At 40.1% G+C, this 25,932-nt stretch overlaps 1 protein-coding gene across 1 annotated transcript in view; it reads left to right on the forward strand.

The window, feature by feature from the left end:
* Positions 1-25,589, forward strand: part of ano1b (anoctamin 1, calcium activated chloride channel b) — a 97,504-nt gene extending 71,915 nt beyond the window's left edge. The window contains exons 7-25 of the mRNA XM_077515504.1: positions 783-838; positions 1,306-1,347; positions 4,957-5,021; positions 6,224-6,358; positions 8,206-8,366; positions 8,933-9,015; positions 9,787-9,798; positions 10,332-10,406; positions 11,153-11,221; positions 11,287-11,488; positions 11,768-11,879; positions 12,022-12,079; positions 15,133-15,233; positions 17,108-17,250; positions 17,832-17,984; positions 18,087-18,139; positions 19,609-19,793; positions 20,769-20,874; positions 24,305-25,589. Coding sequence (XP_077371630.1) covers positions 783-838; positions 1,306-1,347; positions 4,957-5,021; positions 6,224-6,358; positions 8,206-8,366; positions 8,933-9,015; positions 9,787-9,798; positions 10,332-10,406; positions 11,153-11,221; positions 11,287-11,488; positions 11,768-11,879; positions 12,022-12,079; positions 15,133-15,233; positions 17,108-17,250; positions 17,832-17,984; positions 18,087-18,139; positions 19,609-19,793; positions 20,769-20,874; positions 24,305-24,547 — 2,054 coding nt within the window. The 3' untranslated portion in view covers positions 24,548-25,589. The remainder of the gene's footprint in view (positions 1-782; positions 839-1,305; positions 1,348-4,956; positions 5,022-6,223; positions 6,359-8,205; positions 8,367-8,932; positions 9,016-9,786; positions 9,799-10,331; positions 10,407-11,152; positions 11,222-11,286; positions 11,489-11,767; positions 11,880-12,021; positions 12,080-15,132; positions 15,234-17,107; positions 17,251-17,831; positions 17,985-18,086; positions 18,140-19,608; positions 19,794-20,768; positions 20,875-24,304) is intronic.
* The last annotated feature ends 343 nt before the right edge of the window (positions 25,590-25,932 follow it).

Raw genomic sequence — 25,932 nt, forward strand, 5'->3', positions numbered from 1 at the left:
AAAAAAAATCGATTTTTTTTTTTTTTTTTTTTTTTTTTTTAAGAGCTCAGAATTGTTCATTCGGTAGTCTTACCGATTCAACGTCTTATCATCATTGCCTTTTTTTTTTTTTTTTTTTTTTTGTGTGTGTGAATCGATTTTTAAACTTCCATTTTTAATGGAAAAATATTCAACAAAACGTCTGACTTCGGGTTAGGATTCACACCTTGAGCATGGAAGAATGTTATATGAACGGAACATTAAGCCTTAATATTTTATTTTAATGCTGTTCAAACATGGAACAGATTACAACCTCTATAAGACTGAAATTTCAGATAAATAAATAATACATTTTCATATAAATCTTACACTCTACAAGCTTACGGATTAGTATTTTCTAAATTTGAATGAAAAAAAATCGCAACAATCGACTTATAAATTCGTATCGGGATTAATCGGTATCGAATCGAATCGTGACCTGTGAATCGTGATACGAATCGAATCGTCAGGTACTAGGCAATTCACACCCCTATCATGTACAGTAGTTAAAAGGTGTTATTTTATTTATTTATTTTTTAATTATTTTTTAATATGGAATATCATGCCCTAATAGAGAAATTTTGCCCAGAATCTGATCACACTCCTGAAAGATCATGTGTTTCTGCATAATAGCATTTCAGAGCAATGCCGCGTATTATGTAAATCAGCCCCATTGTTTGATAAATAGGAAAGAAAATCAAGGGTTATTCAAAGAGTTGTTTTACCAGTATTATTAATACTATCAACATTTTTTTCTTGGGCAGGTATCACCAGTCTCCTCGGTAGTGGTGTCTATACAGCTGCTTACCCTCTCCACGATGTGAGTAGACGTCACAAAGTAAAAGAACACAACGTCAGACCGACAGTAGGTCCAAGCATGTACCTAATTCATATTCGATGAAAACTGACATAGCCTATATCAAGTTTCCATCCATCCATCCATCCATCCATCCATTTATTATCACTTATCCGTACATCAAGTTTCCAGCGATGCAAAGGTTTTTACAATTCTTAAGCATCCTCAGAAAGTTTGAGAATATTGTCTTGTATTTCGTAAAATAACTGATTTAGTAAGTTAGTACGTATTAGTCGAGGGTTTCATAATTTTCTGCAAATCACCAATTTCATTTCAGGGATGACTAAATTTTTTCAAATTGGTGGGGTCACCAGGTTTCTGGCCACTGACATTTGCAAGTGTTTTGCTGTTTTGTCCAGTCTTGCAAAGTACTGCACTACAAGTCTCAAGTGTGTGTTTATGATACAATAAATGTATCTTTCTGTCTATAGGGAGATATTGATGAAGAGAGTACAGGGTCAAATGACAGAAAAGTAAGTATTCCTTTGAATTACTCATACAGACGTTTTGAGATTTAATTTATCATTGTATATGAAACACGATAGAGGAAGTTTGGGAATAACGGCGCAGACACTGGGAATCACTGTACATAACCAGAAATATCACCCAAAAAAAATGGCATACAGTTAAATTAAAATTAATTCTGGGGGGGAAAACGGGCATTTACAGTGTTAACTAATAAGCTCATGCAATATGTTGTACCCTATCACTTTTTTGAATCCATAAAAGTATATGTAGGGTCAGTCAAGGAAGACTCAGTTTGCTACAGAACGTGGTGGAGAATGGCGACATGGTAGTCAAAGGTGGGACTCGTTCAGTATTCATTTGAGTGTAAACACGGCTCACATTTTGCCACAAGCTTTCTCTCGGTGCATATATGGCAATTGTAAATCTGATAAAGTATTATTTGTATAACACAATTTGTGTATTGTAATCACGCCCGGACTGGGCCATCTGGAGGGGCGTGACAATTTCCGGTGGGCCGTCCTATATTTCAGGCCGCGAATCGGCAGACATGAGCCGACACATTGTTTCAAAATCACGCAAGCAGCAGCCCACACATAATCAGTCCATAAATAAAGAGTAGCCACAGTATCAGTACGTTGACTGTCTCATTGTCTCATTACAGTAACTGTAACCTAATCACCCTTACAGGCCATTATTTGTAGCACTGACTTCCTCTCTTTATTACTAAGGGTGTCACCAAGTCAGAATAATGTAATATCAATAGTAGCAAAACTTTAATCCACGAATGGAAACAACAATATAACTATATTAAACCTTGTCTCTACCAGAATAACACATTAAAGGCGAAACAATCACAAGTGTTACTAGTAACAGCAACAAAGCCCGATGGGAAAGGCTCTAACTATTACCATTGCTTTCTTCAAGTTAGCATCAGTCAGGTCAGTAGTGTGAACCAGAAGTGGCGAGAACACATTTCAAAATAAGAGTGCTAACAGAAGTACAGTGTTTGCTGCCTTAAGCTTGCTGGTTTAACTTCATTTGCTAAGTGTGTCTTGTGAAGTGTAAAATTTCTTATGTTATTTAATGTACATTTGGCTATTAGTGTCACGATTCGGGTAGTGGAGGACCCAAATGCAGAGAGAGAGACAATAGGTGAATGGGGTGATGAGGATTTATTAAACAGAAGGCGTTGTTGAAGGTAGCAGTCCAAGGAACGAGTTGCTGATTGACGAGCAAGGCCAGAAGCGGAGGGAGTCTAGGCAGGCAAGCGGCAGGGTACAACAACTGGGGGAAGCAGAGATCAGGTAAGTCAAAATGCAATAGGCACTATACAAATAACTAGATAGCTAGAAGCACGAACTCTTTACGGAGTGTGTTGATCTGTCGACGAGGTCGAGTTGGGAACCAGCTTAAATACACAGCACTGATGGAGATGATTGCTTGCACCTGGTCCCAGCTCCACTCGCCGCTCCAATCCTGCTGAGGGACACAAACACGCTCAAGGGGCAGAGTCAGGAGACCTGACAATTAGTTACTTTTTGTCCTTTTTTGGGGGGGCTCATTTTATGTTCACATACTTGTTCAAATAAGCAAGGGCCGTGGTCTTATAAGAGCATTCAATTGAAAATTACATTTTTGATCAAATGGAACATGAATATCGGAGGGAATGCTCATCTATCTACATTGATACACAATCTATAAAATTATGTATGTTTGTTAAATTGTGAACTAAAGTGGGCCGGTCTGAGCCCTGAAACTACAAGGCTGAAAAAGACTCCCAGTCAGGCCCTGATTGTCATGTATTTCTATCACTCGGCGGGACATGGTGGGCGTCTGCGTGTCACTTTTTTAGAACCCGGAAATTGATTTTTTGCCTGTGTGATAACTTCTTTGCATCGTGGTTGGCTCTCATTTCCAACAGCGCCACATGGTACAACTGCGATTTTAATTTTTTATCATTGCAAAACCAGTGGCCGAGATGCAGCCACTCGGGAAATCATGTGGCCAAACGCCACATGCTGTGCAAGTGTTGAGTGGAGTTCCACCGCATTGCTCAGTCTGCATCATCGGCCTTTGAATGCACTTATAGTTTAAATGCATTTACAATGTATGCCACACACACACATCCCCACACACACGCCATATTGTCAAAGAGAACTACTTAATTAAACTACCACTGTCACCAGGTTTTCTCTTTTGCTTTACTTTTTTCATTCTATTTTTACCGCAGTTTCATACAGCAAATATGCCAATGTTGGCATAAACCTGTACAATCATGAAGGTTCTGCTCTCAAGCCAGACCAATCACACCCATACCTGACCATCCATCCATCCATTTACTACCGCTTATCCGAGGTCGGGTCGCGGGGGCAGCAGCTTTAAGAGAGAAACCCAGACCTCCTTCTCCCCAGCCACTTCAACCAGCTCCGCCGGCAGGATGCCAAGGTGTTCCCAGGCAGGCCGAGAGACATAGTCTCTCCAGCGTGTCCTGGGTCGTCCCCGGGGCCTCCCGCCAGTGGGACATGCCTAGAACACCTCCCCAGGGAGACGTCCAGGAGGCATCCGAACCAGATGCTCGAGCCACCCCAGCTGGCTCCTCTCAACGCGGAGGAGCAGCGGCTCGACTCCGAGTCCCTCCCGGATGACCGAGTTTCTCACCCTATCTCTAAGGGAGAGCCCGGACACCCTGCGGAGGAAACTCATTTCGGCCGCTTGTATCCGGGATCTTGTTCTTTCGGTCACGAGCTGTGGGTCGTGACCGAAAGAACAAGATAGGTGATGGTTGGAACGAAGATCGACCGGTAAATGGAGAGCTTCGCCTTCCGGCTCAGCTCTTTCTTCACCACGACGGACCGATACAGAGTCCGCATCACTGCAGACGCTGCACCGATCCGCCTGTCGATCTCCCGCTCCATCCTGCCCTCACTTGTGAACAAGACCCCAAGATACTTGAACTCCTTCACTTGGGGCAGGATCTCATCCCCGACCCGGAGGACATACCTGACCAGTACTTATTAAAATGACAATCAATTGATTTGAATGAGGGCGGCACTGTGGACGAGTGGTAAGCACGTCCGCCTCCCAGTTCTGAGGACTCCGGTTCAAGTCCAGGCTCCGGCCTTCCTGGGTGGAGTTTGCATGTTCTCCCCATGGCTGCGTGGGTCTTCTCCGGGTACTCCGGTCTCCTCCCACATTCCAAAGACACGCATGGCAGGTTAATTGGGCGCTCCGAATTGTCCCCAGGTGTGCTTGTGAGTGTGGATGGTCGTTCGTCTCCGTGTGCCCTGCGATTGGCTGGCAACCAGTCCAGGGTGTCCCCCGCCTACTGCCCAGAGCCAGCTGAGATAGGCGCCAGCACCCCCCACGACCCTTGTGAGGAATAAGCGGTCAAGATAATGGATGGATTGATGATTTGAACGAATTTAAAATAATTTAATGAGTTGATCAAAGTGGTGCTCTAAATAAGATATTGATTTGTGGTTTATATTCAGCAGCAATCGATAATAAATGTACATGTAGCGGGCATTCTGCTGAGACGAAGAATAGAAAATTCATTTCATGCAGTTTTACACATTGACATGCTGGGACATTAAGAACAGTGATCTATTTCTCAGCTGTTGTATGAGGAGTGGGCAAACTACAGTGTCTTCTACAAGTACCAGCCCATCGGACTAGTGAGGTAACTCTGTCTCTCTGTCTGTCTGTCTGTCTGTCTGTCTGTCTGTCTCTCTCTCTCTCTCTCTCTCTCTCTCTCTCTCTCTCTCTCTCTCTCTCTCTCTCTCTCTCTCTCTCTCTCCCTCTCTCTCTCTCTGTCTTCCTCTCAAGTAGTGATGTGCTTCTTGGGTCGAATCCCTGAAGCGTGTGCCGAGTAATGTAGATGAGTGGTTCATGAACGGCGTGTCAGTGTGTGTGTTGATGACGTACGTGGTGACGTTTGAAGCCCCACGAAGCAGGTGTACCACGTGACTGATTCAGGAAATGATTCGCTAGGTTTGAGTGTAGTTCGAAATGAAAGCGGCAAAGAAACGCTATGGGTTCCCCTTCACTTTTTCTGTTTTCCGGTCCCTTATTGCGCTACTTTTTTTGCTTTTGGCATTCGATTTGACGAGCTTATTTTTGCGATGGAACCAGCAAGAAAGAGATTTTCCCTTGTTTGGGACTGTAGCACTTTGAGCAGATCTCACCTTAGAAGGTAATGCACTGTAATTACGGTACTATTTTAACAGATTCCAATAATAAAATAAAATAAAATGTGACAACACATAAAATTCACATTTTTCTGTTCACAGTTGAAAGTCCCCTTCAGTACTGGGAATCACAGAAATATACGCGTCCAATTCTATACAAACTTGCTATCTCATATCGATGCACCCCTGCTTCATCAGTAACATGTGAAAGAGTTTTTTTTTTCCAAAGCAGGTGAAATTCTCTGCAAAAACAAACAAACCGCCTGAGTCCAAAAACTTCGGAAAAAATATTGATTTTAAATAAAAATGAATAAGCACTTTATTTACCTCCTTATTTCACATTTTCACTTGTTGCATAAGCACAAACATAGACAAAGTAACAGAACAATTCATGTTAAAACACTCTTCAAATATATATTCTTTTGTATTTAGAGCATGATTTACACCCCACCATTTTATTGCATGCACCAAGCATGTTATACATTTTTCTGTCCACATGATGGCGTAGTCGAGGAAATGAATCATCTTGAAGCCCCTACGTGTGTGTGAAGCATTTCACTGCAGGGCTTCATTGCTTTACGGGGCTTCATTTTGCCATCACTACTCTCAAGCCAATTAACGTTTGTGTAAATGTTTGTTGAATTAATTGCCTGTCTGGGAGTAAATTTCATTTTGTTTGTCATATTTTGTTAAGGAAGTACTTTGGAGAGAAGATTGGTCTGTACTTTGCCTGGTTGGGATTGTACACCCAAATGCTGATTCCTGCTTCCCTGGTGGGAGTCATAGTCTTTCTGTACGGATGTGCAACAGTCGATGACAATATACCAAGGTGAACATCATTACAAGAGAATAAATAACCACACACACATGCACACGCAAAGACACAAACGTGCATATGCTCATGCACATCCCACGCATTAATCAAACCAATGAAAAAACATACATAACCTCTGACGCTACTAAAAAGGCATAAAATGGCATGTCATTGTGTAAAAAGTTAACGCCTCTAACTCACTTGTTTGTATTGTTTTAGATGTTTATGTGTCACACTAGTGGCATATCCAATGACATGTTTGTTTGTTTTTTTCTCCTTACACTCTCATGCCTAAATAATGTGCTATTTTGAAGCCAAAAAAAAAAAAAAAGGAATTGTGTTATTTGAGCCTTGGAGTGTAAATCTAGCCTTGCAGGCAATCGGGTTTTCCGACAACAATCACGCACATCAAAGATGGTTTTCAAAAGTAAATTACAGACACATACAGTACGTGTAAGATTCAAGTCTTAACCTTGAAATGTCAAGCAAGTCCCAGGTAGTTTCTTTTCTTGAAAAAAAAACAAAAAAAAAACATTTGAGTCCACATTTCAAGGTAACTGAGCCAAGTCATCATTTGTGTTAAGTTGCAAGTCAAGTCATACATTCTTGCTCAGTTACAATATTTAGTGCAGTCATAATATGTTTTTTTTTCTCTCATTATAACACACAAACAGAGAATGGAATTAAATGTGTATATATACTATGAAAATGAAATCTGTTTAAAAGAGAAAGAGCATGATAGTCACAACTTACCGAGCAAAATATGTAGCATAGATAAAGAGAATCGTGTCTTGTCTTTTAAAATTTATGTACCAGTACTTGATTATTTTCTTATCGTCAAATAATTCAAAGTGGATATTTTGTTGTGACCAGCAATTTTCCTGCTGCTTTTGCGGTGAACAAGAACTACAAGTACCAATTTTGCAGAAGTCACGGTACTGCCTTGTAGCCAATTGGTTATAGTTGCTTTGAAAGTGCAACGTCATGGAATTGAATCCCGTTTTCTACAATTTATTTATGTATTTTTCTTTTACTCTAATTTCTTGACACAAAATGTGTCCTACTGCCTGATAACCCTGCTCTGATGGTTATGTCGATAACAGTCAATCAAAAATGCCACATAGTTTTCTCTGTGCCTTGCTTAAGGGCACCCAAGTCAAGATTGTGAAGCGGGCTGCTCCCACTCAGTCATGGCTGCCCATGTCACATGGTGCATGAAAATACAGTATGTTTGACGTTGGACATTAAAACCTCTGCTTTTCATCACCCACAGGATATTATGGCATATGCTGCCATTTGTCTTCAGTGTAGAGACAAAACGCTCAAGCCTCGTAGTGGTGTTAATATTACATCTACTTTGGAAGAGATCACTGTGTTGAAACCATCAGCAACATCCCGTGGCCTCTGGCCAGCCTCAATTTTAATGACGTGTACTGTTAACCTCATGGCCAGCTCACCCTTGTAAGAGAACTCCCGATCGGGTTTATATGTATATGTGACTGAAGCTATATATGAAGCTCTGTGCTACTTGCGCAGAAGCAGCTAGCTAGCTAGCAACAGCTTCGGTTGCCTGCTACTCATTTGGCATCCGTCCGTTGCAGCCTGGTCATCCTGGAACTAGAGGGATTTCCACATTTGCAGTTCCTTCTTAAGGTTACTTGTTTTTCTCCTGATGTTTTGTTTTTTGTTTTTTTCTTGGCCTCTTGTGGTTAGATCAGGCAATGTAGTTAATATTTGTCAACTGGGGACATGTGAAGAAGCCCTTTGAAACTGTTTCTGTTTTGTTTCTCATTTATTTATTTTTTTGTGATGCATTTTTTGTTTTACTTCCCCCTCCAATATATTTCAATTGTGTCTTACAGCATGGAGATATGCCACCAAAAAAACAACATCACCATGTGCCCTTTGTGTGATAAAGTGTGCAGCTATTGGAAGTTGAGCTCTGCGTGTGGAACTGCAAGAGCCAGTCACTTATTCGACAACCCTGCTACTGTATTCTTCTCTATATTCATGGCTCTTTGGGGTGGGTGAACACACACGCACATGCACACTTGCAAATTATTAATCAAATACACTGTAGGCATACAGCATAGTCTCTTTTATTTTTCAAATAGTCACTGTCAAGTCAAAATCAAAGTTCATGCTTACGAATAATAGAGAAGAGTGAGTGTGTGCGTGGTGCGCGGGCGTGCGTGTGCATCATTTCTTTTAAATTATGTTTCATTATAATAAATAGCCCTCAAAATTAAGTAAACAATAAATAGTCAAAAGGGCTTTATTTTGAAATGTAGGTACCAGTACTTGTGTAACTATAGAATACACATACAGAATTTATTTACAGAAATACAGCATTCCAAAGTTTATTTTGTGACAGGTATCAAAATTAATCAAGCTTTATACATGTGTATTGAGAACATAATTCCAATTATTTAATTAGGCCTAACCTGGATGGACACTCTCGAATTGATATGGTTCAGACTTCTTGTCAGCAACAGAGGTGCATTTCTAATGAGGGGGAAAAAAAAAAATCATCTGACTTGCTTTCTTTTGATTATCTTCTTTGTCCTCCACTTTGTCTTTCAACAAAAGCTGCCATGTTCATGGAGCACTGGAAGAGGAGACAAATGAGGCTTAATTATGAATGGGACCTGACCGGGTTTGAAGACGAGGAGGTAAGTCTTGAAAGTCTATGACCAATCCCATTCAGTCACGATGGCCTGCATGGCTTTTCCAAAGGTTTACTTCTTCACCTGGAAACAGCAAATACATAAATGCATTGTCTTCTAATTGTTACATTCCTGATACATGCATTTCATTCATTCATGACTCTAAATTGGGTGTGAATGATTCTGAATGTGAATGGCTGTTTGCAGTGGCGGCTCTCCAGGGCTGGCGTATGTGTATACTGTACTGTACATGCCTTGACCCAGGTGATAGAGATCTGAATGTCTCTTAACTCGCAGATTTTTCTCTGTACACCCACAGCTCTCAAATGTTCTCAAGCAAGACTGAATCCCCCAGTTGCCACTGTTTTGTAATCACTGTGTGAATGAGATGTTTACTTACCGTAGATTGCCTGACATCATATTCCATCATTAATAATTTTTAATTATGTATTATATTTATTAACTCATTCACTCCCAGCCAACTCTTGTTGCAACATGGCACTGGCTCATCTCTTATACACTGATGCCACCTGCTGGCCATTTTTTGTAATAACTACCATTGCTTTAAGCGACCTTTTTATGTCAGACGCTGTATCAAAGTATAAATACATTTTTAGGAGTGCAGGACAAAGTATTAAGAAATGTATTTATAAATTTTGGGGTTTGAATGAGTTAATCATGCTGTTACCATAGTTCATGATATTCAGATCGCTTTTACTAACGATAGATCTTTCCCCTCCACCCCCTCCTCTGTCTCTCTTGGTTTATTTTTTACAGGAAGCACTCAAGGTTTGGATAAAGTATCTTTTTTTTTATGTGTACCAGTATATATTCTTATTCTGTCTCTCTGCTACTCCTAAATTTGTTTCTCATTCTTTCCAAACATTATAATAAATCTATTCATAAAATAGATTTGAAAACATTGAACTTAAATGTTATAGATGGAGCAATGTGAGCCAGATTTTGGCAATACGAAAGCATGAAGGACTGATGCATGGGCAGTGTTCGAATTTCTTCACACAGGAGCATGGTGAAGCAATTTGTTTTGAGTTCATCTATTCTCAGTTTTTTTTTTTTTTTTTTAATGATACAAAAATGACATAAATGCAGCAATACCAAACTTTAAATTAAGATAAAAACAAAAATACAATACCTCATTTTGAGTGATGGTTATAAAAGTGATAATGAAGAAAGGGCAAACTTCTATATAATATGACTTTCTTCTTCCACAGGATCCATGTCCATCTTTTTATACACTATTTACGTCTCCCCAGCACTTTTAACATCTGTCAGTTGTTTTTTTCTGTCCATGACTACCACAGGACCACCCCAGGGCTGAATATGAATTCCAAGTCATGCAGAAGTCTTTAAGCAGAGATCCCAAAAAACAATATAAGGTAATACATGCTGATTGCTTTGCTCTATTGTGTGAGTCTTGGGAAGGTTACGTCATTTTTGTAGTTTTCTGTAGTCGCATATCTGGCCCAACACATGCCCTAAAGATTTTCACTCATTGAAGCAGTAACACATCCCCAAGCCGCCATATGACACTAAGCGCGCGCAGTTTCGTGTTTAGGTCTTAGGAGACTTATTGTCAAAGACTTCCCAATTTAGCAAAATTCAGTAGAGTGCTCACAGACATATTTTCAGAAAGTAGACTGCACTCGGCGTAAAATCTTCATCCTCATTTTTGTTAATTGTGTAATTGGTAGGAAGGTGCTGCTGCGCCCCCGGCACTCTTGCAATTTGGTGACAACAAGTAGACTCGATTTTAGACTCTGGAAAACCTTGTCTAGCTATTTATTTGTTTTAAACAGTTAAACAAAACCTTAATTGAACTGTAAGCATTTGAGAACACTGCTCGATAAATTCTGCAGAGCCATGGTAGCCAACATTCGAGTTTTGAAGAATTTGACCCAAGGGTAGCTTTCTTATATACAGGCTGAGCAAAAGGGGTCCAAGAACTGACCCTTGAGGAACCCCATATAGCAATAGACAAATCTCCATTGTTTTCTTTCCCGATTCCGATCATAAGAACTGTGACTTGCTTGTTTTTTCCATTTTGTCCTTTGCGTTCCACAGACCAGCTTGGAATTACTGCACTTATTAAAATTTGCATTTACAATAGCTTTGTATTTCTCAGATGGAAAAGCTGACGTGTCGAGATCGCCTTCCTGCCTACATGACGAATATCGTCACAATGTTGTTGATGGTAAGGTGTTACGAAAGTCGTTTTTGCTTGTATGTATTTCTGACTATGCATTTCTGTGTTATCAGATTGGTGTTACGTTTGCCATTGTATTTGGTGTGATCCTGTACCGAATATCCACAAAAGCTGCTCTTCATATGAGCTCCAATCCAGTCACACGGAACCACGTACAACTAACTGTCAAAACAACAGCAGCCATAATCAACCTTGTGGTCATCCTTATACTGGATGAGGTGTATGGAGCAGTGGCGCGATGGCTGACTGTTTTAGGTGAGTGTATTTGTATTGTATTTGTATTTTATTATTTGTTTCAGGCAATTTCAAAACACACAATGGGTATCAGGCTCCACCAAAGAGCAAGAAACCAACAACAAAGAAAGTGAAAAAAACGAAAATAAAAACAAGTGTCTAGAAAAGCACTATATAAATCCAATGCATTATTATTATACTGCCTCTTCACTCATATTGGTAGAAACCTGTAATTCACCCCTGACGAAAATTGAGTGGAGGAAGTGGAAACATTTCAAACCAATATGTTTTCTATTTTAGAGGTTCCAAAAACTGACAAGAATTTTGAGGAGCGACTCATTTTTAAAACCTTCATTCTGAAGTTTGTCAATGCTTTCACACCAATCATCTACATTGCATTCTTCAGGGGAAGGTTAGTGCTATTTCTGCACTTTTTGATGTATTTGATTTTTTTTCCACGTTTTCATTTATTTCACTTAAAACGCTATGGCTAAGGATTGAATATTAAAAAAATAAATAAAGAAATAAGATGACTCATTGTCTTTTCTTATCAGGCTGGTAGGACGGCCAGGCAACTATTTGTATGTGTTTGAATCCTACAGAATGGAAGAGGTAAGTGTTGCGATAACTGTGCTGTCACACTGAAAATATTGTCTCACTTTAAAAAATAAAATAAAATAAAAAATCCTTAATCGGTTATAATTTTTTGGTGCTTAAATCAATTACCCTTGGTAGCCTTGACTCCATATTACAATGTGGAACTAGTCGTTAATATAAAATTTACTGACGCTCAATTCCAGAGTGCTCGGAAGTAGAAAATATGTCCACTTAGAACTTTCAAGATCTTCTGTATTCTCAATGGAAGTATTTTTCAGACGATATCATACTTTTTTTTTCTTCTTCTTCTTCTTTTTTTCTATATATATATAGTTTGGCAAAATTGGCCGGTATTACACTCAGGTGTGACTTATTTTCTTCATCTTGACCGCTTATTCCTCACAAGGGTCGCGGGGGGTGCTGGCGCATATACTCAGGTGTGACTTGTATATTTTAAAATATTGTATACTGTATATATTAAAATAGAGCTGAAATTGGCACCAAGAATCCCCATTCCATTGGCTGCATTTGGAAATAAGGACGGAGCTCATTGCTTCACTCCCACCGTTCAGAAAGTCAGTGTTGTTCAAATGAGCTGTTCAGTTATTCATAATGCCTCAAAAAATGGAGTACCGCATTATTGCCAGAGTTGTTCAGCTTCCACAAGAAGAAGCCACAAAAGCCACAAAAAGGATTTATAGTATCAAAAGACACAATATGCAACCAGAATTCTACCTGTTACTGTAAACTGGCATGGGATTCTAGCTAATGTAAGTCATTTTGAACTGAAAAAGAAAACTTTATTGTGGTTATAGATGAGATATAGATCCTCTTTTTTTGGTCATGTACACGTTTAAACGAAATTTGATCCCTGCAATTTGTCTCATCATAGCGAACATACTGTGAGTGGTACACACTAGAGCAGGGGGCTGCTTCATCACTGGGCGAGCAGTTCAGGGTATCTGTGTCTTGCTCAAGGGCACCACAGCCGTATGTCGGGGACTGATTTTGAATGAGTGGCAGGTTGAACTGTTTCCTTGTACTGTCTGACACATTGGTCCAGCACTCGTTTTTTAAGACGAATAAACGGCACATTTGAACAACGCTCTGAGTTCATTAATGTCACGAAGGGTGGAGGTGCGAGTGGGTGAGGGGAGATGAACCCAGTGGTGGTGAAACATTACAGGGAGACAGACAGGAAGGGCAATGTGAGGAACCTTATTTACAAATACCAAGTAATAAACTGGACGGAACGTGAGAGGACTGGTTGCCAAGACCAGTCTGGACAAGGGGAAGCAGGTAGCGATGATGGGGCGGGACGTGAGCGGACTGATCGCCATGACTGGACTGAACATGGGGTGACTTGGCTGGGACATGGTGAGACTTGGCTGGGACGTAGAGAGACTTGGCAGGGACGTAGAGAGACTTGGCAAGGCGTGGGGAAACTTGGCAAGGCGTGGGGAAACTCGGCAAGGTGTGGGGAAACTTTACAGGACGTGGGTAACTTGACAAGTCATGGGGAAACTTGGCAAGGCGTGGGGAAACGTTACAGGACGTGGGCAACTTGACTAGAGGTGGACGAGGGTGAACTTGACAGAACGTGGGCGACTGAATGTGACAAAGACAAGTGGAATCTTGACTGGAGACCAACAAACAATGGTTCTTACAAAACTTGACTTGACTTGACTTGACTTGACTTGACTTGACTTGACTTGAGCAACGACACCAACACAACTCAACAAGACAAGACAATGCTCCCACACCGCGTAAACAAACACCGATGACTAAATACACCAACACTAACGAAACACTAACAAGACACACCTGGGAAACACAATAGGCTGAGGGCACTGATTGGTCACACATACTGGGAAGGGAAGACACACGCAGGTGGACAAGGTTAACGATAACGAGATATTGGGAGAACATAGGACAAAACACCACAACACCTAAAACTAAACAAAACCCAAACACTCAGAACCAAAACATGACACTTAACAGTCGGAATGAAGCAGTGCAGTGCACACTCTGCTTTCCAATGGGGATTTTGGGAAGGCAAGCTTTGCTCTTCTTGCTCACAGTTTTTGTAAAATTAAATTTCACCAAAAAAAATGACTGATACTCCGGAGAAACTATACTCCGGAGTGACATATAGTCCGAAAAATACTGTATTTTGAAAACAATCTTAATGACCCACAACCTAATTAGGATAAACGGTACAGATAATGGATGGATAATATTTACAATATAATTTGCAATAGGTGCCACCATTGTTGTGTCATGACTTACAGCATCTCTCTGAAATGAGGGTACATTGACAACTTGGGATGTAATGTTACGATATCCAGATATCACGATACGATAAATATCACGATATTGTTTGGAGTTTGGCGATATAAAAAAGCTCACAATATTGTATAAAAACTCACAATAATTTTTAAAACGAGCAAAATATTGTGTTTTTGTACATAATAACAGTTTTGCAGAAACAGGCTTGGTTGTGTCATTGTTATTTGCTTCTACTGCATCTCAAAGTATCATGGTCTACGCAGTTACAATGTTGTGTTCAGCTGAAGCAGGCAAAAAGTTGTTTTTTTTGTTGTTTTTTTTTGTTTTTTTGGAAGGAGATGTTAAAAAATGTATGACTGATTTATAGGATCGACTGCCGAAGTGACCAAAACATTCATAATTAAAATTAAACTGCACTAATAAACTACTAATGCAACATCGTCTTTTTAACAGATGTGTTGCTTTTAATATCGTGACATGACGACGACAAATCACGATATATTGCCGTTATTGTTACATTCCTATTGACTACCCAATTTTCAGGATAGCAACATGACATACGGTTGCAGAATCATTGGAACAACCCCACATGATTTTTTTTATTTTTTATTTATTTTTTTTATTTTTTTATTTTTTTTAATGTAGCCCATAGCCAGTATTGTGACCCATTTTGGGCTTTTTGATGTTTCTGACCAAGCCATTTCAAAATAAGATACTGCCTACGGGTAAAAGTAGAATTAGTCTGCAGTCAATTTCACAATCTGATTGTGGATTCACAGTGTACTCATGGCGGCTGTCTGATGGAGTTGTGTATTCAGCTGAGTATCACCATGTTGGGAAAGCAGCTCATTCAGAACAACCTTTTTGAGATTGGAATACCGTAAGTCTTCATCACATGTTGATTGTAATACTTTGCGTAAGAATATGTTTGCATTTTAAACACTTCACGCACGGAAGTTTCTCCTGAATGTATTCTGGCAGGAATGTGTCAACCAACTGGTCTCACTTGCTAATCTTAAGAATACTGTTGTGACGAAAGTATGCAGTCACTGCCAAGCAATCATGCAATTAACCTATAATAAAACTGGACCTCAACTCGCTCGATGATCTTGCTTTGCAACAATATCTGAGAATAGTCCCTGTAAAGTGAATTCAGAGATATATTTTTGAATGCATGATTGACACATGTTCAAAGATAAGTGCTGAAAATGTGCAAAGACTCGGAACTATGTAGACGATACTTAGTACTCAGTTGTGGATGGTCAGTAATAAAGTGTTTTCACCATTCCAGTTTTCACAATTTTTTTTTTTTTAGATGGGGTTGGCTAAAGCAAGGTTCAAGTGGCATGAGTCGCGCCTCCACCACAATATGGGTCCGCAAGGGCCTGAGTCCTGCATGTTTTTGAGGTTTCTCTACTCCAACACACCTGATTCAATGATCAGGAAAATTATCAGGCTCCGACAGAGCTTGCTGATGAGCTTAAATATAAATCAGTTGTGTTGAATGTGGGAAACCTCTAAAACATGCAGGAGTCAGGCCCTCGAGGACCGGACTTTGACACCACTGTTTTAGATCTTTCCGTCCACTAGCACACCTAATTCATATAATCACCTCATCAGCATGCCTGATAATGAACATGATCTTTAGTAGCAGGTGCGTTGCTAGGCAGAAACATCTAAAACGTGCAAGATTCTGGACCACGATGACCAGAATTGGTGAACCCAGAACTTGGGCGTCTTGGCTCACATTAGTGGTTATCTGATACAGTTAGCTACCTATGCCTAAATCCCAAAAATGCAGCTTTCCTTCAGATAATCCACTGATGTGGCCATCTTAGAGTGCCTTGTTGTTGGACGTGAGTGCACACACTTAATGCAAAGAAATGACGTAAGAGCTGGGGGGAGTTGGATTTAAAAAAAAAAGTGACATGCCACAGTGGACTAGGGCTTCAGGGACTTTAGAGTGCCTTGTTGTCTGGAATGCGTGCAGGCATGTCATACAGAGAAATATGGAAGAGCAAACAGAGGACAAAAAATGTAAAGGAAAGTCCGACTTGACAGTGCTTGGCTGCTTGAGAGTGCCTCGTTGTTGCTGTGTGGAAAAGCCGGTGAGGTATGTTCGAGCCACTGCACGCTTTAAAATAGATATACTTGAACGGCTGAAACATGCAGTCATGTGTAGGCATAAGAAAGATGCTAGATGATGCAGTAACCATTTTTCAAAGTCTTCGTAATTTTATGAATTTGTTTGGAAGTTGAAAGATGAGTGGTGTGTAGTTTGAGCATATTGAGCAGATATGCACACAGCAGAGAGTGGAGTTATAATCTTGAAGCCTCATTTCACATACTTGTAGATTTCTTCTTTTTCATCATTCAAATTTGGCAGGGTTGTTAACAACACTCTTCTGTGTGGTGTGATATTTTAAAGACATTTTTTTTTTTTACTTTACAGGGACTTTAAGGAAGATCAGATTAAAATTCTGAGTTCCAATGAAACATTTGCTGCTTTTTTTTTATCAGTTCGCCAATTCATGCCAATATATGGTGGGAACTCAAGGAGACTCTCTAAAATAACGTCAATTTTAACAAATCTATGTTCTTTGTGTCCCAATTTAGTTGTCAACAGGTACAGTATATGTATGGCACATTGTATATACAGTATCACAATGAAACAAATGCTGTATCCTTCTTTCTATTTGGAGGCATTGAAATATAAACTGAGTCCATCTTACTGTGTATTTGTACATTCCTCAGCAAGCTGAAGAAGCTTATTCGCTACATCCAGTCAAAGCAAGGCACTTTTCAAGAGGAAGAGAGGCAGAAGAAGTTGCTGAGATATGAAACCGACCACTTCCTGGAGCGATTTTCTGGATTAACACCTGAATATATGGAAATGAGTGAGTACCACGTATGAAGTATCATTTTATTGACACATTCACCTTTGTTAGTTGGAATTTTCACACAAACACACGTCTTGAAGGTTTAGTTGTGACCTGGTCCATGGCTTATTGTTTTTAATCAGTCTAGTAGTATCTTCAACATTACATTCAATGATCTGAAACAGGCTTCAATAATCCTGGTCCTCGAGGGCTGGAGTCCTGCAGGTTTTAGATGTTTACGTCCGCCAATGCACCCGAGTCTAAATATCAGGATCGTTATCAGGCTTGTGCTGAACTTGCCAATGAGCTGATGATAGCAATCAGGTGTGTTGGAGGACGGAAGCATCTAGAACCTGCAGGACTCCGGCCCTCGAGGACCAGGATTGGGCAAGCCTGATCTAGAACATGCTGCATTGGGGTCTTAAATGATAACTAAGAGGAGGGGGGCATGAAATATGAAAACTAGCTTAAATAAATTGAAAAAGTTAAGCGGCATTGCTTAATCGTCTGGAATGGGAGCAAAGGTGTCACAGTCAGCTTCACTGTGTCATACTGTTACTGCATTTGTTAACTTATCCTCTTTCCTGGTTATTTCCCAGTTATTCAGTTTGGTTTTGTCACATTATTTGTGGCATCCTTCCCATTGGCTCCATTGTTTGCGCTGCTCAACAACATCATTGAAATACGACTTGATGCAAAGAAGTTTGTGACCGAGTTACGACGACCAGTGGCAGCAAGAGCCAAAGACATTGGTTGGTAGTCTGTCCGTCTGTCTGTCTGTCTATATTTCATGTCAGGTGTTTCACACAAATCAGGTATTAGATTTTTTAACATATTTTCCATTTGATATTCAGGTATATGGTACAACATTCTAAGGGGTGTTGCCAAAGTGGCTGTCATTATCAATGTAAGTGTTTTGTTTTGTTTTTCATTATAACCTGAAATGGAAATATTACAACACGTGACCTACACTGATGGCACCTTTTCAAAATAATGTGCTATATAATGTCCTATTCACAGCAATAGAATTTTCAGTTTCAGTTGTCATTTTTCTCAATGAAGTACATATTGTCAGCCAATCAGAGGAAATGAAAATAAATATGTAATCTTTTGGATTCCAAATCATCAGATGGATGTTGCGCTCACAGATTTATTTATTATTCTTTCTCAACTATTAACTTTGCAAAGAAACAGCTGACTTGCTGAGTGTCAAAACCGATTAGTGGTGTACTGTTGTCACTTACGTTCTTCAACTTCATTTCATATTTCATTCCGTTTTCACAATATTTGTAATATTATGCAAATTCTACATAGAGAAAGCCACAGTCATTAAATGTATAGAAGTTATTCAAAGTTATATTTGTTTTGGTATTCAGATTTACATGGAGCCATGTATTCCAATTAGAATGAATCAAACAACCAATCGGAATGAAATTACTTCACATAAACACCTCAACCAGAATTAAATGGCTGAATCCGAATGGAATTTCATATGAATTTCCGGGTTATTCCGTTTGCTAGTTCAAACGAGCATCATGTAAACTGTTCAATCGGAATAGCCAGGCTGTGTCCGATCTACGAATACCCTGTATTTTAAATAAATAAATAACTTTTAAAAGTGCAGCGTCTTACCAAGCGACGAGGAACTAGTTTTAATAAAGTACGTGAAACTTGCTACCTTTTATCAATAGTTTGCTTGAATAAAAAGTGTCAAAACCATTACAACTAAGGAGCTTAATAGATGAATGAACTCCGTCTTGATAAATCACTTGATGTATACATGGATCTCCGCACGTCCCACAGCTGTAACAATTCATCTGACTTACATTGAAGCATGTAAACAGCTGCTCGGAATGGATCACGTCACATGTAAACAAGTGACCAGAAATCTTCATTCAGAATGAATTCAATCGGACTGACAAAAAAAGTCTCCATGTAAACCCGGCCACTGATGATAGCAAGTCACGAAAGTCCGTCCCCATGGGGCCTCCTCTCAGTGGGATGTGACCTCATCAGGGAGACGTCACAGGAGGCATTCTGATCAGATGTAGCACCCTTTCCCCACTGTGTTAATGGTGCTTCGCTTCCCCCTCCTGAGATGGTGGACCACAATTTCCTTGAGGCGGGGAGGGAAATTAGTGTGACTGCCCACATCTGCTATGCTCCTCTCATCGTGGGCAACTTCTGAGTGGAAAAGAGTGGAACTCGTCCATTCACTAACATTAATGTAACTTATAGTCATTGTAAAGGGTGTTCATTTGATGTAGTCCTACTATTTGTTTTCATTGTTCATCAATCATTATCAGTATGACTCCCATTTTGTGCCACCTGTTTGAATAGCACCTCTAACAGCACTTACTCACCTACAATTCCTAGGCATTTGTCATCTCCTTCACATCAGACTTCATCCCTCGGATGGTCTACCAGTACATGTACAGCCCCGATGGCACCATGCATGGATTTGTCAACCATACTCTCTCCTATTTTAATGTCAGCAACTTCCAGGATGGGAAAGAGCCAATGGATCCCATGCAACTTGGCTATGCAGTTGAGATATGCAGGTGGGAACTCAGTCTTAGTTCAGTTGTTATTGCAAAAATAAAAAATAAAAAAAAAATAAAAAAACAACAAAAAAAACACAACAGGAGATCACATTTATCAACTCAGCGGGTTGGTCGAGTTGATAAATGTGATCTCTGGCTGGTCTAAAATTTCCACTGAGTAACAAGTTAATTAAGGCTAAAAACAATAGCTGTTAATAAGAATTCCAATTTCCAAAATATGAAAAGATAAATTATGCTAATCATTGTTCTTCATAGGCTACTTCTGTCAGTTATATAATCAGTCGTTAATCAGTTATCTCAACTCAACTTTATTTATAAAGCACTTTAAAACAAGCATTGCTGTATACAAAGTGCTGTTCATGGAACAGAAATCAGTCATGCAGTAAAGATAAGTAAAACAAGAACAATAAAACAAACATTGGAAGTATACAAGTAAATAGAATTTACATCAATAGATTAATAAAAAAAAAAAAAGGAGAATGAATGAATGAATGAATGAATGAATTAGATTCATTAAAATAAAAAAAATAAAAAAAAACGGAAAAAAAACCCCACCACTTTAGTGATTAATAATTTTGGTCCACTAAGTTAAAACAAAAAAAAAACAAAAAAAGACCAAGACCTCTTCTTGTTACTAGCTATCACATAGTATAGATGGCAGCTTCTTTGCGCCAGCATGGAAATGTTTTGGTAGCAGTCATTTATTCAACATGGCCACAATGAGATTGTCAAGTCAAAGGTGTAAATGACTATAGGTTGAATGGGCATTCCACCCCAGAAAAAAAAATAGTCTTACAAAGTATGGGATTTAATGTTGATAACATGACAAGCTGTTAAATCATCCATCCATCCATAATCCATCAATTTTTCAACCGCCTATCCTCACGAGGGTTGGGGGAGCTGTTAAATCTATGTGTGTAAAATCAAGCATTAAAAATATCAAAACATGAAAACTTCGGTTTGTTTTTATAGATACAAGGACTACAGAGAACCACCTTGGTCAACCACTCCGTATGAGATTTCAAAGGAATTCTGGGCAGTGCTGGCTATTCGACTGGCCTTTGTAATCATTTTTCAGGTAATGTGTGTTCAGGTGGGTGTTTACTGTACAAGACCAGACAGAGGATGGTTGGTGGTTTGGATTGGTCGGGATGTTAGTCATCAATTACAATTGTTTCTACTGTTATGGAAGCTTTCTATTTAAGAAAGTCTACGCTTCAATTGCAATTTTTATTTCGTATTTTGGGCTAAATTGTTATGTTATTTCGTATTTTGGGCTAAATTGTTGTGTCCAGTACGTGGCCTCAAAAGTCCTGTGAAATAATTCTCCATTCTTACCCTACTCTTTTGGACCATGGCTGCTCCTGTAGGTTGACAAGTAAGTTGCTCGTAGCCAATAAAATGAGTCAATGGGTGTGGCGTTATATGTGGGAGATCTTGCAAGGTAGAGAGGCAACAAATAAAAAAGAGAGAGAGAGAGAGAGAGGGGGGGGGGAGAGAGAAGAGAGAGAGAGAGAGGGGGGGAGAGAGAGAGAGAGAGATGGGGGGAAGAGAGAGAGAGAGAGAGAGATGGGGGGAAGAGAGAGAGAGAGAGAGGGGGGGGGGAGAGAGAGAGAGAGAGGGGGGGGGAGAGAGAGAGGGAGCGAGAGAGAGAGAAAGAGTGAGAGACAGAGAGAGAGGGGGGATGGGGAGGGGGAGAGAGAGGAGAGGGAGAGAGAGAGAGCGAGAGAGAGAGGGGAGGGAAGACAGAGAGGGGGGGAGAGGGAGAGAGAGAGAGAGAGAGGGAGAGGGAGAGGGGGGAGAGAGGGGGGAGAGGGAGCGAGAGGGGGGAGAGGGAGAGAGAGAGAGAGAGAGAGAGGGGGGAGAGGGAGAGAGAGAGGGGGGGAGAGGGAGAGAGAGGGAGAGAGAGATGGGGAGAGAGAGAGAGAGAGAGAGAGAGAGAGAGAGAGAGAGAGAGAGAGAGAGAGAGAGAGAGAGAGAGAGAGAGACTTACTGGTTTCGTCACAGCTTCATGTCTACTACACTGACTCAAACGCCAATCTGAATACATCGTCTGGGAACGTATCAGCGGGAGCAATACAATATGTATTCTCGCACTATTTATGAACAAATACCGCCAGAATTTAGCTTGCTGGCCAGTTTTGCAATCAGCGCTTAACACAGCAAAACGCACTCTACAGGTCCGAGATCAGCTAAAACGGCAATGTCACGAAGCACGGCACCTGTCAGCCAATCACAGGCATCAGGCATCGTCACGTGCATTTGTTGTAGCGGCTTAGACTGCGCAAGTGGCTAGAAAATAATAATACTAAATATTATTATTATAATAATAATGATGATGTTGATGTGTAGTATTGTCCAGTCGGTTAGGAAGAGAGAATGGATAAAAAGACTGTGCTGTTACAAGTATCCATGGAAAAAGTGAATTTGGTGAGTCACGCTCCTCTTTTGCATTTTATTTTTTTTTGCACCTGTTTTTTTTTTTTTGGGGGGGGGGGGGGGGGGAGACAAATTGTGATTTCTTTGAGGTTTTATATGAGGTTACATAATGATGGCCTGCAGTAAGGATTAAAGGGAATGTACAAACTTTGTGCATTTCGAATCTAATCAGGATATACCCTGATTTCACACATCATGCTCACACCACCATGACACCGCGCCGTGCACCTGTCCCTTATTTCGAGATGAGAAAGTTGGCAACCCTATTCACATACCATGTTCATTGGTAAGCCATGCAAATAGAAAGCATGGTGCATGATTGCCTCAGCTGTGTCCTTAGCTGAAGGTATTTTAGACAACAAGCAAAACGAATCATTTTGGTCATCTGTCCACATTTGTAATCAAGAAGTCTTACCTTCTGAGGGAGGGAGACCAGCCACAAAATCTACTCGGATGTGTGTCCACTGTCCAGGGTCAACCAAATATAGACGGGGGGTGAAAAAATCTAGATGGATTATTGTTTGATGCCTTCAATGGTCACAAACGTAGCATATGGATGTAAAATTTTGAACATCATATCTCAGAGCTGGCCACCAAAATCTCTATTGGCTCAAAGACAGGATGCACAGGGTGACAGACATGTCATGATTAATGGAAAACTTCCAAAACTTTCACCCACAACTGGTCCGGGATAAAAGGTTTACCAGGTGGGCAAGCCAAAGTGAAGCATTTTATAAAACGGAGGAATATCTAAAGCCATCTGAAGCGGCGACCACTCTATCAATGAAAATTAACTGTGAGAGAATGACATTCACACACATATGTGGTGTAACAAAGGTTTCAGGACTGGTGTCACAGAAGATATATTTCAAAAGTATGAGTATTTCCCGTCAACAGACGAGCACGTCTCCGAACAAATCCTGCATAGAAAAGGCGAAAGTTGCATTAGTACAACTCAAGCCTGCGTTTATTTTTTTCCTTTCGGACACATTACAGCTTACATCGATCGCATCACATCATTTGCAACATTGACATCCGAAAGAAGGGCTGACGGGTAGAAGCCGATGGCTTATTCGAGACCCGTCCCCATCGATCCATTACTAAAACGCATCAGTCATATACATTGTTTAGAATAGTCATTGTTTCATATCGTTGCCCATCCATCCCATACTATCCCAGACACTGCTCGCTTCTTTCTTCTCTTTCACCAGTAGCGTCTTCGCTGACCTCGGATCAGCTTTCACACATGTTGTAGCTTCCAGAAGAGTAGATCGGGTTGCATTCGTCCATTGCTTTCAAGCAATATTGCCTCGATTCTGGTCAGCTCAGCCACCACTGTTGCTACTTGTAGTTGTTGTTCAAGGACTCCTGAGCGCTACCAAGACCAGCTCACCCAGCAGAGCGGCCCACGCCAGCCGCACTCCAGGCACCAGACCACCAACCCCATTTTGCGTATTGACAGCAGATTCATTGTAGCCACAATACAGCCTCATCATGTAGCCTTGACTGTTAAAACAAATGTCCAAACGGAATTAGAGCCAGACAATCTTTAGATTCATATGGGAACAGCAGTACATATTACCAATGCAGGTGTATAAACAAGAATTAGCCTTGGCAATGTCAGCAAGTAATCATATACAACTCCAGTTTTGGGTAACCATGCCTACGCACCTGCTCAGTGCTCACATTATCCTGAGCCTCTACATCACCATGGACCTGGCTCTGTGTTATTTTCTCCTCGTTCCAAAGGTCATCAGGATCATTTGAAGACGTGGATGCCATCAAAATGTCTGTGACAATTTCACCATGGGGGATTTTGGAAGAATTCCTCCTGGAATGCACATAAGCGAGGCAGACGAGGCCGAGAAAGTGCACTGGACACCAGGAGGATTATTTAGATGAAACTAAAACTTTCCGTTTGCAGTTGAGATTTGAAAGAGAGTATATCATTTGGGACAACAGTACGAGAATTTTCCGACACTTTTCGCCACACCTAAACAGCATTAAAAGACTAATTGTCATTGATTACGACAGACAACAAAACCATCCAATCTTCTCTCTGTTTTCAGAATGTTGTGATGTTGATGAATGACCTCGTGGACTGGCTGATCCCAGACATCCCAAAAGACATCAGCCTCCAGATCCACAAGGAGAAGATTTTATTGGTCGACCTCTTCATGAAAGAAGAGCAAGTGAAGAGCATTAACCTTGAGAACAGTGCCTTTGCAGCCAGCAAGCACAGCAGGAACAACAACAACACAACAGCACAGCCGCATTTGGACTCACAAATTCACAACTATCAGCACAACTAGTATTGAAATTAATGTCAAACACACAAAAACAGTTTTTGTCCTGATTTTGCCCATTCTGAACAAGGAAGCAAAATACCCGACTCTCTTATGTCTTATAAAATGTTCCTATTGATTGTCCATCTGTTTGAGGTGCATTAAGAGTGGATTTGTCCTGCTAATAAGGTCATAAATCTTAAATATTATGCTAAATGTTTTAACTACTTCCCACATAAAATCTTTGTGTGTGTGGAGAAAGCCAACGAGTACTGAACTGTGACATCAACAGAACATAGCCAATCAAAATGGTGTGATTGATCAACAAAGATAAAACCAAATGTGTCCTATCTGAAGTAGGTTTTTGTAACATTTTCCAAAGCAAGTCTTTTTTTTTAACAACATGGCAATCGGCACATATCTTGTGTCTTCTTTGTTTTTGAGAAATCAAGTGAATGAAGACTGGTGATAAAAGTGAATCTTCATGACACACATGAAGATTCGCTGCTCTGCTCTGCGTTGAGATGATCAGAGCACACCACACACATTGACCAAAATGTTGAATGACTTATTTTTAAAAATCTTTGTGGCATCTGTAACGGACAATATTTGAAGATTTGAGAAGTGTTCATGTGTGTACCAGGCCTTAGTTTGCAAGCATAAACTTGCAAAGAGACAGCTTGTTAAGTCTTCTAAACATTCCAATGACTGGGAGAGCAGCAGGTTGATGTGAGGAGTGTAGTGTAAACTGGAAGGTGTCATATTGAAATTTTGTGAACGTGTCCAAGAAATTGATGTGAGTATGCAATGTTTCATTTCATGAATGCATATGCATGCACAGTACTGTACTGTACATCACTATGCATATTGAAATCCACAACCAGTATCCAAATGTCTGTGAATATGATTTCAATTTTTAATATGAATGACTAAAGATTCAAAACATACCAATAAAGTGGGAATGCTTTTAAATCCATTAAAAAAATAAATAAAAAATAGAAAAAAATCTGTTCTTTTCCCTTACTCATGATTAAGGTCTTTCAAAGCAATTTTTTTTCCCTGCACTATATGCTCGTTTAGTAATTTCAGTAAGATTTATTTTATTATTTCTGTTTGTTGCTTTTAAATGTCTATAACTGTTTGTAATTGCTTTTAAATGTACTTTAAATTAAACTATGTGAAGCATAAACGTATGATCCTCCATACAGTGTTATCAATTTTTTTTCCCTGCACTATATGCTCGTTTAGTAATTTCAGTAAGATTTATTTTATTATTTCTGCTTCCTGACTCTGATAGAGAAGGACGCAACTTATCGCTCTGCGATTCACTCCCTGCGGCGCAGCTGTAACAACAACTTTTTTGTTCTTACAACATGCCTAGTGGGAAAAGAACGGAAGACATTGAGGAGCTA

This window comes from Festucalex cinctus, chromosome 3 (assembly GCF_051991245.1).
Source record: "Festucalex cinctus isolate MCC-2025b chromosome 3, RoL_Fcin_1.0, whole genome shotgun sequence".
NCBI classification, from domain to species: Eukaryota; Metazoa; Chordata; class Actinopteri; order Syngnathiformes; family Syngnathidae; genus Festucalex; species Festucalex cinctus.